Source organism: Psittacula echo (genome assembly GCF_963264785.1).
Source record: "Psittacula echo genome assembly, chromosome: 2".
NCBI classification, from domain to species: domain Eukaryota; kingdom Metazoa; phylum Chordata; class Aves; order Psittaciformes; family Psittacidae; genus Psittacula; species Psittacula echo.
In genome coordinates this window covers 149,076,581-149,093,744 of record NC_137737.1, presented here as the reverse complement: position 1 = coordinate 149,093,744, position 17,164 = coordinate 149,076,581, and the positions used below count along the sequence as shown (strand labels likewise).

Here is a 17,164-nt window from a genome sequence, read left to right as displayed (position 1 = left end):
GAGGGGGGTAAAAAAAATTGTTGCAGACAGATTCTTTTAGGTGTGCCTTCTGCTGTCAACCCATTTAATGAATCGAAGGTTTCTGCCTGTGTTTAGAACATATTTCTATAAGTCTTTATCCAAATCTGCTGTAGAAACAATTTTAAGTGTTGAATTCCACTCTGAAATAAATCTGTCTTAATATAATTATTGATTAACTGGGAATATTTAATGTTTATGATCTGTTTCTGGAGAGCATTGTTCTGTGCAGTTGCCTGCTCAGAGATAAAATGTAAGGTCCTGGACCTCCAAAAATATACCTGCACTTACTGTTTTTATGTTCCTGGGACAATGCCTGTTTCATGGGCTGGTTTTTCTGGGAATGTCAATTGTAGGAAAATCTGAGGTAAAATGACAGAAGGGGATCACAGGGATGCATGTCTTGAGGGATTAAGAGTGCAACTAACTGAAAGGTTCTCTTCAGATTCTTTCGTTGAAAAATGCTGCTTTTGACATAAAGCAAACACTTGGAGTATTTAATTACAAACCAAATTGCACAATATAATGTCAGTATTAACAGGGAGGGATAAAAATGCACTCCTGATAAAAATAGAAAATCTCAAACAATATTAAGTCACGCATTTGACCCTAAAGTATGTAAGGGACAAGCCAAAGCAATCTCTTTAGCATTAGTGATGATCTTCAGGAATTCATAGAGGATGCAGGGAGGTCTCAGCAGACTTGATACAAGCAAACGGAGTCTGGTTAAATGAGGAGAGGTATGAGCAGGGGAGAAAAACTGGCAGGGAATCACAGGCTGGTTAATGGGATCTTTATTCCCAGGACCATACTGGAAGAGTTTGCTAAAAAGGCAGTCTATGGAGCCTAGAGAATTGTAACAAGGTTCTGGAATGGGTGCATGTGTCAAAACCAGACTATGTCAAGCCAGTCTGATTCCACTTTTGCTGGAGTAATTGGCCTGCTGGAACAGGATGTTGCAAACCTTACTGAAGTCAAGACACACAGCAAGGTCGCACATGGTCATTCCTGTAAGCAGTGTGGGAGGGGTGATGTAGAGGAACTGAAGTGCAATGATGGTAAATTACTGAAGTGTGAGTACTTTTCGTAATCCCCAGGTAAACTGAGAGAATGTGTCAGGGAGGGTGCTACAGATTGAATAAACCCATTAACACCGAGAAGGGAATGGAGATTTCTGTAAAGTCGGCAGAGGAAAGAAGGCTGGGAAGGTTTGTAAGCATCCTGCTTTGTTGAGATTTTAATGAATGCTGTCATAGCTCTTCATAGGCTTGAATTAAACAGGGTTTTGAAATCATAGAATCATAGAATGGTTTGGGTTGGAAAGGAACTTAAGATCGTCTACTGTCAACCCCCCTGCAATGAGCAGGGACATCTTCAGCTAGATCAGGTTGCTCAGAACCATGTCCAGCCTGGCCTTGAATGCCTCCAGGGATGGTGCATCCACCACCAATCTGGGCAACCTGTGCCAGTGTTTTGCCACCCTCATTGTAAAGAATTTCTTCCTCACATCCAGCCTGAATCTCCTCTCTTCAGTTTCAAACCATCACCCCTCATCCTGTTGCAACAAACCTCGCTAAAAAGTCTCTCTCCGTCTTTCTTATAGGCCAGTTTTAAGAACTGAAAGGCCTCAATAAGGTCTCCTCGAAGCCTTCTCTTCTCCAGGCTGACCAACCCCAACTCCTCATAGGAGAGGTGCTCTGTCCCACTGATCATTTTTGTGGCCCTTCTCTGGACCCTCTCCAACAGGTCCATGTCTTTCCTGTACTGAGGACCCCAGAGCTGGATGCAGTACTCTAGGTGGGGTCTCAACTACTACATAGTGTAGTCCAAAGACCATAGATGCAGCTTTCTTCTTCTGAGACCTTCTTGCATCAAAAGAAGCATGTTGCTGTGTAGGTGAACAGTGGAGGAACAGGATAATTGGCCTGTGTACCATGAGTGAAACTGAACCACAGCAAACAGAAATGTTATACAGAGATTGAACTAGAAGGCTGCAGGTGATGCAACGGCATGTGGAACTGTAGGCCTGCAGGCAGAGTGAACGCTATTGGGTAAACGAAGGGACTGGAGAAAAACACTGATTTGTTGGACTGGTTTCCCATTTAATTCCTTATCTCCAGCCTTATCTCGAGCATGCTTCAGCACTGCAGGTCAGGTCAAACGTTGCTTTCACTTCTGCTCTCTGCCATCCCAGACTGGGAACCTCAGCAAGCCCTTAAGTTCACACAGACTACCCTGCGTATAGATCCTGCTACGTGCTGTGCTAGGGCTGAGGCACTGCCGAGTACCACAGTCGCTTCTCAAACTGCAATTTCAGTCAGCAAGACTCGCTGTTAAGTAGCTTTTGAAAATGAGCATTTCTGGCATTTCTGAGATTTTACTCAAGATCCAGAAGGATTAGGTAATACCACCCAGCTCTGCCCCAGGAGCATTGCTCAACGTTGAGTCTTGGCAGATGCCCGTCTTTTGTCAAGAGCCCTCCAGCCCCACGGAGAAGCAGCACAGTTAATAATGCTCTACCTCTCATCCTTCAGGATCCTGAGACAAATGGATCCGTTTAGCTTTGCTTCATGGTTCTCTCACTGCAAAGGTGAATGAGACGGCCTGCAATACATAGTTTGTGTATGTGTTAAATATCTTCTGCATGGTTTTACAGACTGCCGGCATTAACTTGCGCAAAAAGGGTATCTTTCAACCTTGGTGCTTTTAAATAATTGTCATCCTGGAATGATGATTACCCAAGATTTATTGAGCATTGTCAGTGTCCTTAATGCCATGGAACCGTATCCTTGGCATAAGAAGCCTGTCCTGTTGGGCTGTGCACTTTGGATGTAGGCACAGTAGTAGTGCAGAGGGTGGCTGCTGAGAACATTTGGGGAGGATTCTTACAACAAAGTGAGGTGAGGCACAGTGTTTCCAAAACAGCTTATGGAGCAGCATTGGGTGACAGCTATAGATGAGCACTTTCATCTTTTGCCTGAGGAAAAAATGTGTAGCTAAGAATTACTTATTTTCCTTCCTATCCCATACTCAAAAAAGGTTGTACAGTGAAAAATAAGTTGGTTTTCTCCCCCTTCTTCCCATTCCTTGTAACTGCCTTTCTTCCTTTTACACTGTTCTTTTTCCTTTAAGACTGCCATAAACAAAGCTTGCCTTCCGTTTTTAACCTTTTACATGCTGTTCCCTTTCTAAACCTTCTGAATCAGCTACTGAGTATTCCCCTTGAACTTGAGAGTGCCCTCACTTTGGCAAGTCGATGATGTTCCGCTGTCTAAAAATGCATGTACCGATGGGATTTCTGGTATGAGAAATCAGTGTCTGATTTTATTCTGGGAGGAAGATGATTACAGAGTTTATAACCCTCTGCAGAATTTTATGCATCAATTCCAGCAGATGAGTTGTGGTCCCTGTGGGATAAAATTCATTCCAGTCCATGCTATTTGAGATTACATTTATTCTCTGAATTTCCTTAGGCCTCAGCTCTGTTTGGTGGTACTTTAGTTTTCCTAAAATTATTTACATAAATTCGTGTGGCTCCTGCTTGTTATAGCCCTCTTTAATGCTTTTTCTCTCTGGCAGAGTTCACACAATCAGTCATGTCCTTGTTAATGCATAGAAGCATGAAAACAGATTTTAGTTAATTGCCATGTGCTAGCAATCAGATTTGATTGGCTTGGGATTGGTCTTCAATGGGAGAATGACATTTGGGGAGCTAGGAAGAAAGGATAGTCATCTTTTGTCTGTCAGAGTGCCTTAAAAAGACATTGTTTTGCCTGTTTTCAGACTTCATAGAATCATAGAATAGTTAAGGTTGGAAAGGACCTTAAGATCATCCAGTTCCAACCCCCCTGCCATGGGCAGGGATACCTCGCGCTAAACCATGCCACCCAAGGCTCTGTCCAACCTGGCCTTGAGCACCGCCAGGGATGGCGATGGGAGACTTGGGAGAAAGGCCCTGCACATCATCATCCTTGTGTGTACAAGGCAATAGAAGAACACTCTAAACCTGCCTTTTCTAGGACTCTGCCCAACCTCTGACATGGAAGACATGACAGACTTAGTAGTGGAGGTGTCATACTGGGGTTGAGTTTGTGATAGGAAGGACTTGAGCTCAGAGGGCAGTGGAGAGAAGCTGTTGTAACTTAGGCAAAGCAGTTCACAGGCAAGACTACAGAAATCATACAGGCCAACTGACCTCAGCACTGTGCCAAAAAAAAGGGCTTCTGAAGAAAGGGAAGTGGTCAGAAAATTACCTAGTTTACACCATTCTGTGTTTTACGCCTTTCACTGCATTGACATGAATTAAAACAAGTTTCAGGCTGTGATAAGTGGATTAGATTTTGCCTTTCTTAATTTAGCTTTGAGTATATCTTCTTGGAACAGGTCTGCTGGTTTTCAGGGGATGAACAGTGGCAGACTGAACCCAAAGGACTGAATTCTCTTAAGCCATAATATGTAGCAGAATAGAAGCTACTCTTTAAATTGAACTAATTCCACTGTCTCTTCTTTGCTGCAGGTGGTGGATGTGGACTTTAAAACAGTGTGTCTCAACATCTCATCCTCGACTATCAATTTTTAATCTAATTGCACTACAAAAGGAAAGCTGCTAATGGGATAAATGTTGAGACTTTACAAGAACTGACTTGAAGTACCGAAAGCCATTATTATTAATCAGGAAGAGCTTGAAGCTAAGTCTATATCTGACCAGTCAGCATCATTTTCACATAGCAGGCATGGCAAGTAAAAGAAAATCAACAACACCGTGCATGGTCTTAGCCAACGAGCAGGATCCGGATCTAGAAATGGTATCAGACTTGGAGGAAGGACCACCCGTACTCACGCCAGCAGATAACCCGACAGCAGAGAGCGTAACAAGTGATGAGGATGCCCATGAGTGTGTGGATTCGGACAATCAGAAAAATACAAGTAAAGTCGAAGGTGGTTATGAGTGTAAATATTGTACTTTTCAAACTCCAGATCTCAATATGTTTACTTTTCATGTGGATTCAGAACATCCCAACGTAGTATTAAATTCATCCTACGTTTGTGTAGAATGCAATTTCCTTACCAAAAGATACGATGCTCTCTCGGAACATAATTTAAAGTACCACCCTGGAGAGGAGAATTTTAAATTGACCATGGTGAAACGTAATAATCAGACAATCTTTGAACAAACAGTAAACGATCTCACTTTCGATGGGAGTTTTGTTAGGGAAGAAAACGCTGAACAGGCTGACTCTGCTGAGGTCCCCTCCTCAGGGATCTCAATTAGCAAAACTCCTATTATGAAAATGATGAAAAACAAAACAGAGACTAAACGTATTGCTGTTTTCCACAATGTAGCTGATGACATTCCTGGTGAAGAAAAGGGAACTGAAAATGAGCCAAACTCTGAAGAAGTAGTAGAAAACCCACCACCGGCAGTTTCTGAGTCAAAAGCAAGCCACTCGGTTGGTGGCAGTGCAGCAGACATGGCCAGTGCGGTGGTGACTCCAGCACCAGTGCTTCAGCCTGGGGTGGCACAGGTCATAACAGCTGTTACAGCTCCACAGAACTCAAACCTGATTCCAAAAGTGCTAATACCTGTAAATAGCATTCCAGCCTATAATACTGCTTTGGATAACAATCCTCTTTTGCTTAACACCTACAACAAATTCCCATATCCAACCATGTCGGAAATCACTGTTCTTTCCACTCAAGCTAAGTATACAGAGGAACAGATTAAAATATGGTTTTCTGCCCAGCGTCTGAAGCATGGTGTGAGCTGGACACCAGAGGAAGTGGAGGAAGCAAGGAGGAAACAATTTAATGGCACAGTGCATACTGTGCCACAGACAATTACTGTTATTCCAGCACACATTTCTGCCGCTAGCAATGGCTTACCTTCAATTTTACAGACATGCCAAATAGTTGGTCAGCCAGGACTAGTTCTCACTCAAGTTGCAGGTGCAAATACATTACCAGTAACAGCCCCAATAGCTTTGACTGTAGCAGGAGTCCCAAATCAAACACAGTTACAGAAGAGTCAGATTCACACTGCCCAGCCTATTGCGGAATCCAAACAAGTAGCTGCTGTTCCAGCCCCTCAGCCTATCAAAAATGAATCTGCCCTGATGAATCCTGACTCCTTTGGCATCCGAGCGAAGAAAACTAAGGAGCAGCTGGCAGAACTGAAAGTGAGCTACCTTAAAAATCAGTTTCCTCAAGATTCAGAAATCGTTAGGCTTATGAAAATAACGGGCCTGACTAAAGGAGAGATCAAAAAGTGGTTCAGTGATACACGCTACAATCAGAGAAACTCCAAGAATAATCATGGGATTCATCTCAACAGTGATTCATGTGCCACCATTGTTATTGATTCAAGCGATGAAATGAACGAGTCCCCAACGGGAGCCACTCCACAAAACAAGTCATCATGGAGTGCTTTCCCTGATTTCACCCCACAGAAATTCAAAGAGAAGACTGCTGAGCAGCTGCAAATCCTCCAAGCAAGTTTTCTTAATAACCCCATCCTTACCGATGAGGAAATGAATAGGTTAAGAGCCCAAACCAAACTCACCAGGAGAGAGATTGATGCCTGGTTTATAGAGAAAAGGAAATCAAAGGTCTTGAAGGAAGAAGGAGCTGACTTGAATGAGAGCAATGCTGGCAGCTCAAAAGAAGAGGCTGGAGAAACATCTGTGGGAGATGGAGCAGCGGGAGCAAAATCAGGGTGTTCCACTTCAAGCAAAATAGGCAAAAAATCACCAGAGCAGTTGCACATGCTCAAAAGTTCCTTTGTCCGTACTCAGTGGCCGTCTCCGCAGGAATACAACAAGCTGGCAGAAGAAACTGGACTCCCAAGATCAGAAATCGTGAGCTGGTTTGGAGATACTCGCTACGCCTGGAAAAACGGTGGATTGAAGTGGTATTATTATTACCAGAGCGCCAGTGCAAACAGTCTGAATGGCCAAGGCTTTGCAAGGAAGAGAGGGAGAGGAAGACCAAAAGGGAGGGGGAGAGGCAGGCCCCGAGGGAGGCCTCGGGGAAGCAAGAGGTTAAATTGCTGGGACAGAGGTGTGTCTGTCATAAAGTTCAAAACTGGAACAGCAATCCTGAAGGACTACTACATGAAGCACAAATTCCTTAATGAGCAAGACCTTGATGAACTGGTAGCCAAATCTCACATGGGATATGAGCAGGTCAGAGAGTGGTTTGCAGAAAGGCAGCGAAGATTAGAACTTGGAATAGAGCTGTTTGATGAGAATGAGGAGGAAGACGAAATGTTGGAAGAGCAGGAAGATGAGGAAGAAACGGATGATAGTGATACTTGGGAACCCCCCCGACATGTTAAGCGTAAACTTTCAAAGTCAGATTGATGTGCAATTTGGGATTTGGGGCCAAAAACCTATTAATGAGTTTGATGTTATGGTGAAGAGCCAAATGATTTCGTCATGGCCTTCAGTTTAGCAAGCACCTGCTTAGCATCTTTCTTCCACCTAAAAGAACCTGGGCAAGATGCAACCTGCAAGATGCAACCTGCAAGCAGGCGACAACTATTTGCTTCCTTGCTACAAGAGGTGGACATCCTCAGGCCTAGCCTAGGACACGGGATTACAAATCGGATCCAGTTCAGCTCCTCCTCTTCTGCGTTACTGATGGGAAGGTTCATGTTCATCATTTACCTGACTGCTTCTCAATATTTAATTGCCTTATGTTGTTTAATTCCAAAACCACCACAGACTCATTTTTTTGTTGCTGTAGGAGAACATTGCTCACGAAGGAGGAACATACAAAAACCTAAGATGTCTTTTTGCAAACATCGCTTCACCTGAAAGGTTTCAAGGCCTGGGTTTATTTCTTAAGGAAAGAGTTCAAAACAAAAGAGAAGGGGAAAAGTGTGACAAAGGAATCAATGAACCTAGGGGTGAGGATGGCTTGGTTTAAGAAAATGAGGTGGTCTTGGCACCTTTTGTGTATCTTCAGAGTGTTTTGGGTTTACAGAACTTGTGCTGAAATGTCACTTGTTGATAATTATGAGCTAACTGAATGAGTCCAATGCTAGAAGATGCTTTTCGTTACATTTAATCAGTGTATCCTACACCAGTTTAATTTAAATGCCTGACAGACTTGATGCAGTTGATAGTAACATTCATTTTTAGCTTGTGCATTCTTTTCCTTTGTTGGAAATGGTAAGAAAAGTATGTATGTTTCTAGCTAAAAAAAAAGTAATTCTTGAAATCTTACACTGAATTTGAAGGTAAACGTGAGGTGTAAACTGCCTAAAAGGCATTCAGAGTTGCTTATGGGGGTTGTAAGAATCCACAGATACAGAGATGCAAAGTGTCTTTGGGTGCTATTAAGAAAAGTTTTCAAGTAGGTTGTGGCGATGACATGATGTTTAATTCTCAAACAAAATGAAGTTATATGGCTTTTAGATGCTTAGGAATGATAAACACGCCAGTGTTTAATTGTTCCTCAGCGATAGCCCAGCTGAACGATGCGTGTGCAAGTTTAACTTAAATTCATCTCAATAGATTGAGCTCGCCACTATGCTGGTTGTTCTTAGGGCTGCTGGGTGAACGCGCTTAACTTCTACAGGAGATTTGATCTGCCTGAACTGAACTGCAGAAGTAGTTTAACCTGATGTGAAACATCCACATCTTGAATAAGTGTCTTTAAAACTTGGGGGGGAAAGGCCATTTAGTCTCAAGATGTTGAAGTGGTTGTAGATTTTGAATTAGCAACTTAAAACCAGGCCAAATTCACAGGAGTTAGTTTAGGCAGATAGATGGTGTTCCATAGAACTGGTACATTGAGGAAGAGTAGGTTGTGGTCTTGCTACTGTCAGTCTGCATTTTTTAGGGGTAAGTTGCTTGCTATTTAGATGTCAAAAGATGATGATGAATTGGTGCTGTTGTCACCAGCATTGTCTGCTTTTACACTGTCACTAATGGAAAGGATGCTTGCAATGTCCTTTTGCACACCTGTCAGCGTCTTCTCTGTAGGCTTCTGCATGTGATGACCTATGAGAGGTTAGCGTCGGGAAAATGTGTCCCAATGATTCCACATCTCCAGGAACCGATTCTAGGATTATTCTTTCTTTCTCCCTGGGGTAATGGCCAAAGGACCAAGAAAGTCATTTTAGTCATGATTTTCTGAAGCAGAGGAGTCCGTGTTAGATCTCGTTTTCCTACATGAATGTGGGTGAAACCCAGGTCAAAGCAACAAAGGGAGTAACATCCAACAAAGAATACTGTTAACCGCCTGGATTCGCCTTCCTCTGTGGTTGCTTTAGCTGCCTTTCTGCTCCCAGATTGAACAGGCTGCTAGAGTTGCAGGAGGATGTTCTATATGAAAGCCATGTTACCAGGGTGAGCTTTAGAGAGTGCTGGAAAGAAAAAGGCCATGGCTGTTGGTGTGTGAGGTGAATTTGATGATGAAGCTATTCCCTGGCTTCCATGATTGAAATTGGTGAGGCAGAAAGGAGCCATGGTGCTAGGGAGGGATAGCTCAGAAGCCCTCAGTTTAACTTGTGGGTGAGGGAAAAGCAAAGCCGTGTTGTCAGCTTATTTCACTGGAGTGTTTATGGCTCTGGATGTGAGGTGGTGCAGGAGAGATCAGGATCTGGCCTTTTCAGCTTTGGCTGTTACATGTGGTTGGGAGGTATTCTTGTTTGGCTGGTAATGATATGGATGAGGCTGTTGTAGATGTCAGCAGATAGAAGAAAGATTCTCCACTGGGAATACGGTGCTTGCTGAGTGGGAAAGGACAAAGCTAGTAGGGAAGGAGATGCTATTTTTAAGTTTCCAAAAATATTAAAGCAAATCCTTAAAATCCTTGGGAATATGCCTCTAGTGAGCAAAGTCTGCAGTTGGCTGAATCCATAAGATTGACCCAGAATTAATATTCTTCGTGAAAAAACAAACAGAAAACCCTCACCCAAGCAACCTGTCTAAATAAAGAGCTCCTTTTTTTGTTAGCAGAGACTGCATTTAGGTTACATTAAATCCGACCTTCTTTACAAGATGGGAAAAAATAAAGATCCAAGTTAATTACACGATCAAACTGGGAAATCTTCCATGTTGGCAGTGTTCTGTTAAATAACACTCAGCTACAATGGCAGGCCGTAGCACATCTGGTCTGAAAAACACAGGAAGAGGAAATACATTGTTTATCAGACTGAATATAGTTGGATTGGACATATTCTGTCAGTGGGACTGTCAGAGATGGTGGCTGATGTATACCGGGCCAGATCCTCAGTTGTAAGTATTGCAGTTCCATGTATTCCACTGGTTCTAATGGTATTTACAGCCCACTGAGGAACATTGTCTCTTTGCAGAGAGTAAAATTGAAATGTAACCATGTGCTGTGGGCTGGCTAACAGGAGATGCAGAGTTACCCGCGTTTCCTTTGGGCTACATGCACATGTTAAGCCTTTCAGTTGTGCCAAGGATGAGAAAAATCTGGGTGGGTTCAGCCTGAAGGCAGCACTTGCATGCATTCATTATTGCTCATAATCTGTCTGTTATTTCTGTTTGAACAAACAGAGTCCATTGATTACCAGTTTATTTTGTGTTTACAGCATGTGTATATTTGCACTGCATACTGGGAGGGAGCGAAATTCCTTCTGGAGGCTTCTCGTACGAGGACTGAAGCATTGGAAAGAGCTGTCAGCATGCTGGTGTATTTTATCTAGGACTTGCAGATGTGGGTGGTGGGAACTCAAAGCTCCTGGTAGCAGTGGTGTAGCCAACCTTAGGCTGCTGTGCGCCTTACCTACATACTCAAGGCACACTGTGTAGTCACCCAAGAGAAACAGAAATCTCCTGGGGGTAGGATAAGGCACCTTCTCATCCTCCCAGTTACACACAGGAAACTTCCTCAACTTAAGCATATCAACAAGTGTCTCAGTGGGTGATGAATCTGAGTATCCCTGTGCTCATTGGCAGTGCACCTCTGCAGCACGGCTCCCTCTTGTAGCTTACACACACCTACAAGATGCTTGGAAGTCACTTGGACTGAGCTGTGTTGACAGTGGGGACGTAAGGGGCAAGAAAGTCCACCTACCCTGGGGTGGGTGTCGATGCAGGGTTTTGTTGATTTCCCTGTGGGTTAAAGAACTGTGTATAGATGAACCTGTGCTATGGCCTCTGTATTTCTGGAGTTCAGCTAGAGAGTAAAGGTGATCCTGTGCCAGAATGGAGAGGAAGGGCTAAAAGGAAGAAAGCAGTGTTAAACCGGCTGAGGCATCCCACCTTCAGTGTATTGTGCTGCTTCATGGCACGTTTTGCTCTTCCTTCTGAGCACAATGAAAGAGCACCGTTCCATCTTAAATAGCGCTCTCTTCCCAGTATCAACCTCTCAATGACCAAGGTTAGTGTTTGTTGTAGAAAGAAGGTCAGACCTATTCCTCCCTGGAGGTTTGAATGAACTAACAGAGTGCTGGCTTGTAAGAAGAGGAAAGAAGGGAAAATGCAGAAGCTTGAAGGCTCTGGCTTTTGCTTGCCCTGCAGAATTCACTTACCTAGAAGCTGATAAGCAAGGCATTTTTCTCTTGCTGTCCTGACAGAACAAGCAAAGTGTTGAACTCAGTCATTCTGAGCACACGGAAATCTCTGCTTTGTTTTGAATGCAGAGGAGAGGAAAGATATCTGAGACCTCATGATTAGAATTTAGTGGATTATCTCTAATACACTCTAGTAAATTAGGCCATTCCCTTTTTTAACCTCACCCAGGACCATTTTCAAACCTGCTTTTTCATGACATTATATGCAATGTGGGGTCTGGCTGTAACTTTGATTATTGGAAGGAAACTCTTGCAATGCCTGCACATGATTGCTGACTTTGGGCAAAAGCCCATTTTCTTCCTGCTCACCAAGGAACTCTTGAGGCAGGCGAATGCATTCCCTTGTCCTCTACAGAGCAGAGAAAGCATTTCTGGAGCACGGACAAAGTGATTCGTGGCCTTACGCAGCCCCTGTAGGCCAGAAAGCCCAAAGATGCATTCACTCTCCTCTTCCTCCTCCGTTTCCTTCTGAAATGAGAGCACAGCAGTTAACTCTGACATCTGGTCTCTGGCTGCTGAGTAACCAAGCTGTAGTTTAAGGTGTGGAGCGTTTTGCACTTAATGGAGTACTGTGTATTCAGGCTGGATGTCAGTACGTGCTTCTGTAAATAGGATAGTGTTGATTTGCGTCCTCCACCGGAGTCCTGTGTCTGTCTATATTCATATCTCCCAAGGAGAGAAGATAATCTTTAAGCTTCTGTAATATTAAATATCCCTGCCCTAACCTGAATGCACAGAAGTGGAGTGCAATGAAATATAGCTACTTTCTTTGATTTAATTTATTTTTCTTGGAAAATAATTTTGCCTACGTTCAGTAGTAATGGAAAGATAGTGTCAATGATCAGAAAGCAGTAAAACTGTTGAGAGTTGTCCATAATACTTGGGATAAGTGTATAAATTAAAGGTGGGAAGGGCTAGTACAGGGCTTGGTTCCCTGCACTGAACAGTGCTGCGCTACACCTGTATCAAGCTTGTGATATCCTAGGATAAGTAGATTTACCAGGGAGCTTGACACAAGCTTATCACTCAAGCTACTTGAGGTTTGCTGATGTGTTAAAATTACATAGGAAAAGATTTTAAAATGAAGGTTGTAACAGAAAGTGAAAAATCCCCTCAGCAGCTTCTTACACCCACTCCAGAGCTCAGATTTCTGTGCAGCTTTCTCACATTTAAAGAAGGGATGTTCCAAAGCACAGGTGGGTTATAACCAGTGTTTTCAAGTTTAATGGTTGGAGCGCTCAGGGTTTTTTCTCCTTCTGTAGTGAAGAGCATCTGCACTTTTCCAGTCATTGCAAAACCCACTTAGACATCATCGTAAGATGTAGAATGGTAACTGAGGATGCTGTAGCACTTCTTGAGAGTTAAGGTAGGATTTGTCTGATTGCAGACTGATGTCTGCATTTGAGCAAGACAGCCCTTGTTGGCATACCCAGAGAATGCAGGGCTGCTCACCCCACGTGTCTGCACCCTCAGCCCCACTGAGTGTGTGTGACACGTGGCTTGAGGGCAGACACTCGCGCTACAGACAACTGAAATTAGGTGAGATGGATCTTCACCTGGCTGGATTGCAGCACTGACTTTGGTGGTGTGGTTTGCAATGGTACTTACCTCTGCTTCCAACTTGGCGCTTGTTGGGGAGTGTGAGGCCTTTTGGTTTGTTTTATTTGCCTTTGTTTTTTTCTTTTATTCTAGAGCAGGTAGCACTAATGTGGTGGATAAAGTAACTGGTCCTTGGTTATAATACTGTGGCATAAAAATGATTTGGGGTTTCTCAAGTATTGTGGAGATAAAGTTACTATATAAACATTGGACTGTGCATAACTTGGAATGTGTTAAGACACATAATACTTGTGTCACAGTTGATGAAAGTATTGTCTTATGCTTATTCAGTACTAGATACCTATCACAAAAGTTTCCCTAAGGAATCTGCTGGAATGATGGGAGATTCTTCATCTGTGATACAAAATGATCAACTACAAGAGCTCCACTATGATTTCGAAATGTTCCTCCCATCTCCAGTTCCAGCTCACAGAAGTGTTCCCAGTTTTGCATAGTTGGCTCTCTGCATGTGTGCTTACAGTCTGTACAGGAATGCACTAAAATGAGTCGCCCTACCCGGGAAGGCTTTATATTGTATAGAAAACGTAGCACTGGGTACTGCTCTTCATGTGCACAGGAGAGTTACAGGTGTCGGTCTCGTTTACAGAAATGATGGCGCTTTGCAACTTTCTATAGTATATTGCAATATATTTATATGTCCTGTTTGACATGTGAAATGAAGTCAAGTCAATGCATTGTTACGTATTTGAAGTATGAGGAAGACGATTCACTAACAACCAGCAAGGCTTTTAGAAGGTGTCCGGAGTGTAGCCGTCTGTGTGATCTGTCTGGTGTCTGTGATGTTAAAGGAAGCAACAATACTGTCACTGTTGAGAATGAAGAGTTTCTTTTGAATGATGCAATAGCTTACAGTGTCTTTCCTTTGTAGCTGCCCAGCGTGGTGAAGGGGAAGCAATTCTTGAAAGAGTTCAAGAGAACTGGTTAACTGTGAATGGGCCTAATCTTTCGTGAAACCAAGAACATTTTTGGACACACACAGGACTTGAATACTCAAAAGGATTGGAACTTCGTGTTGTGCCAAAGTTAAACTACTGCAGTTGGCAGAAGTTCTGCACTGTAAATAGAAGACTGATTAAAAGACAGCTTGTAAAAAACACGAAAAAAAATCAGATTTTAATACAGTACATTTTTATTCTGATACACGATGGAAACAGTCTGGTTTAGACCTTTTTTGAAGAGGCTTCAGTGACCACTAGATTTTGTCCTCTTATATTTTGTTTGGCCTAATACTATATGTTCTAGTAAGATGGGCTTTACTGCCTGTGTTCTTTGATATGTGATTAAGCTTATAGCTTTGAGTGACCAAACATTTTACAGAGTAAAAGTTCTTAGAAACAGTATATAACGTAACTGATATTTTCTGTGTCTTATTTATCAGGCTCTGCACAAACTTGGGAAGTTGTGCTGGACTTGTACAACTCCTGTATGGGAATGCAGCATACTTCTGGATGTTACCCCCGTAAGCCTTGGTGGCACTACGGATCTTGTCTTTGGATTTATTTTTGTTATGTTTTTTGAGGCAAAGAGACGATGGATGCTGCTGTAAGATATCTGTAGTATTTCCATTATTGCTTTCTGTAGCAATTACTGCTTTTGCTTCAACAGATAAAGAGAATAAATCAGAGAGAGGAAAATCCTGGAAGACACTGGGAGAAGAAAAGGATCATGTGGGAACTGCTGAAAATAAACTTTGTACCAAAAATCTGAAAACAGAAGTAATAGAATAAATGTCTCCTTACTGAGCGCGTGTGGGTTTAAGAGGTGGTGTGGAAACCAGCAACGTGTCTGTATGAAACTGCCACAAACCACGTCTTCTTAAATGCCTTTTTTTTTGTCCCTGTTACACAAAACTGAATCTCACTGATTCCTCAGATGCGTTGAATTTGGAGAACTGGCTTTTGGCTGAGCAGCCAGCGTGAGGTCAGCTTCACGTGCATGTCAGTACAGCTGCTTGTTGCTGCACTGTTCTGCCGTGTCAGCAGGCCAGGGACACTCATGTGGTTATTCCCATTAAGGCAGATGCTCTTTATTATTGCATTTAAAGTACTTGGAGTGGGAAGGGTAGGGGCGAGTGGGAACCAGCTCTCCATTTCAGCCCTGTCAGTGGGACATTATGCTGTGTGGTTGCTTTTAACATGTGCCTTCTCCTCTGAGGAGAAGGCTCCGAGGTGAGCACTTTCTCGTGAGCTCTGCATCCCTCTGGCAAGCCCGACTTGCTGGCGCTCACACAAGTTCCCTGCTGTCTTGAATCGGTGTGACCCATCACACCGACTGCTTCAGCTGTTGTGCTGCAACAGGAGGGGCTCAAGACCCGTTCTTCCCCTCAGGCATTGTGCCTCCAGACCTATCCCCACCTAAAAACAAGGTGTTTATGGCGATAAAATCACTCCTGTGCTGTAGCTTATGTCAGTCCTGAAAAATCACATCCCTGGCTGAAGTAGTGACCTACACACAGCCATGGGGATGAGTGCCAGTCCTCAGTACAGCTTGGTGGCTGGCCAAATAGTTTTACTTGGTTAAGTGAGAAAAGGTGGGGGGAGAGAAGGAATGCTTATTCAAGAATCCATCAGCTAATGAGGGAGTTATGGAAGGCCCTGGATTATGCACGCAGTCACCTTCTTTTAAGCAGTTACCTTTTTTGTTTACAGTGTTAGCAGTGATTCCAAAATGCTGCAATTCAGTTGATATTTTCACAAGGGACCAGCTGGCCTTGTGGGTTGTTTCCCCTCTCCCAGCCTCCTCTTCCCAGCCCCTTCCCTCTTCCATTTGTTTTCATTACAATATTGTCAACTACTATATTTAAGAATTTAAAATACCAAGTCACTTTGTGCACTGCCTTATTTTTCCTTTTACACCAGAACGGCTCCTCTAGAATGACGTTCAGTTGCTCCCTGTGGAGTCAGCGTTGCTTTGGAATACTGCTGATGGTGGTCTTTAGCCTGTCGGATGGTGGTTTCTGACATTTTTGGTTGTTCAATGACTTGTTGCACTTCAAATGCTGTAAAAGAAAACCTTTGAATATATTTATATGTTTCTACCGCTATCACATTGAACTGTGAGCATTGTGACTAATTCATCCCCCATGTGTGTTTCTTTACAGGCTCAGCGCTGAGCTGATGTTCATTAACTTAAAGTATTTATGTGGTAGAAGAAAGACAAGAGGGAAAAGGGGAATGAAAGTGTGTGTCACACCTAGTTGATTTGTGTCTTTGGGTGAAAATAAAGGTCAGTGTTGGCAGCAATTTTCAGTGATTTTCAGTTTTCCTAAATGAAAGCCAAATAGGAAAAAACATAACTGCAGTGCAGCCTGTCTTAAGGGACTCACATGGAAGAGGGCCCATAGAACAGCCTCTCATAATGATGTGTTCTGAACTGAAGGAGACAGTACAAATAATACTGCAATTGTAGCTGCTCTCAGTCCTTTCCAGCAGCCAGCCAGAGCCTCAGGTGAAGTCCTGCTGCAAGGGTTTCTGTACAAGCATCACCCCCAGCACCCACAAAGTGTGATGGAAGTGGCTCATAGTTTTCCTTAATGCCACCACAGAGTTAAAAACTGCATCACTGACATACGTTTTACAGTGTTCTTTGCTCTAAATCCATTTCACTTGCAATGATTTGGGGACAGGAGCAATTGTGGGCAAAGTCCGTTCTTGATTTCTGCATTTGTTTGCATTTGTTCATTGAGAGGCACTTTCCCTTGTGCTTTCTGTGGGCACTGATGCTTGTACGAGGCAAATATGAAGCCCTACAAGCTAAATTTATTAGCAGTTTCCACTGGTCCTTTCCAGCCGTGCAAGAGCTGCATGGGGAAACGAGACACTGGAGAATCAACAAACAGTTTGGTTGGTTCCCTTGTGGAAGCAGCTTCTCCGTATGGAAAAGGAGAGCGGGACTGGAAAAGCCCAGGAGTTGTGAGGGTCACTCCAGGGCAGTCCCAAGGTCAATTCCTTCATATTTTATTCATATTTTTTTCTGATT

At 43.2% G+C, this 17,164-nt stretch overlaps 1 protein-coding gene across 4 annotated transcripts in view; it reads left to right on the top strand.

Annotated features, from left to right (window-relative positions):
• The window catches only part of ZHX1 (zinc fingers and homeoboxes 1), a 28,460-nt gene extending 13,184 nt beyond the window's left edge, over nucleotides 1-15,276 (top strand). For 2 of the 4 annotated variants that reach the window (XM_080610106.1, XM_080610105.1), the window contains exon 2: nucleotides 4,535-15,276. In XM_080610106.1, coding sequence (XP_080466232.1) covers nucleotides 4,752-7,376 — 2,625 coding nt within the window. In that variant the 5' untranslated portion in view covers nucleotides 4,535-4,751 and the 3' untranslated portion in view covers nucleotides 7,377-15,276. The remainder of the gene's footprint in view (nucleotides 1-4,534) is intronic. The other 2 variants (XR_013956195.1, XR_013956196.1) reach the window with 2 other exon arrangements.
• The last annotated feature ends 1,888 nt before the right edge of the window (nucleotides 15,277-17,164 follow it).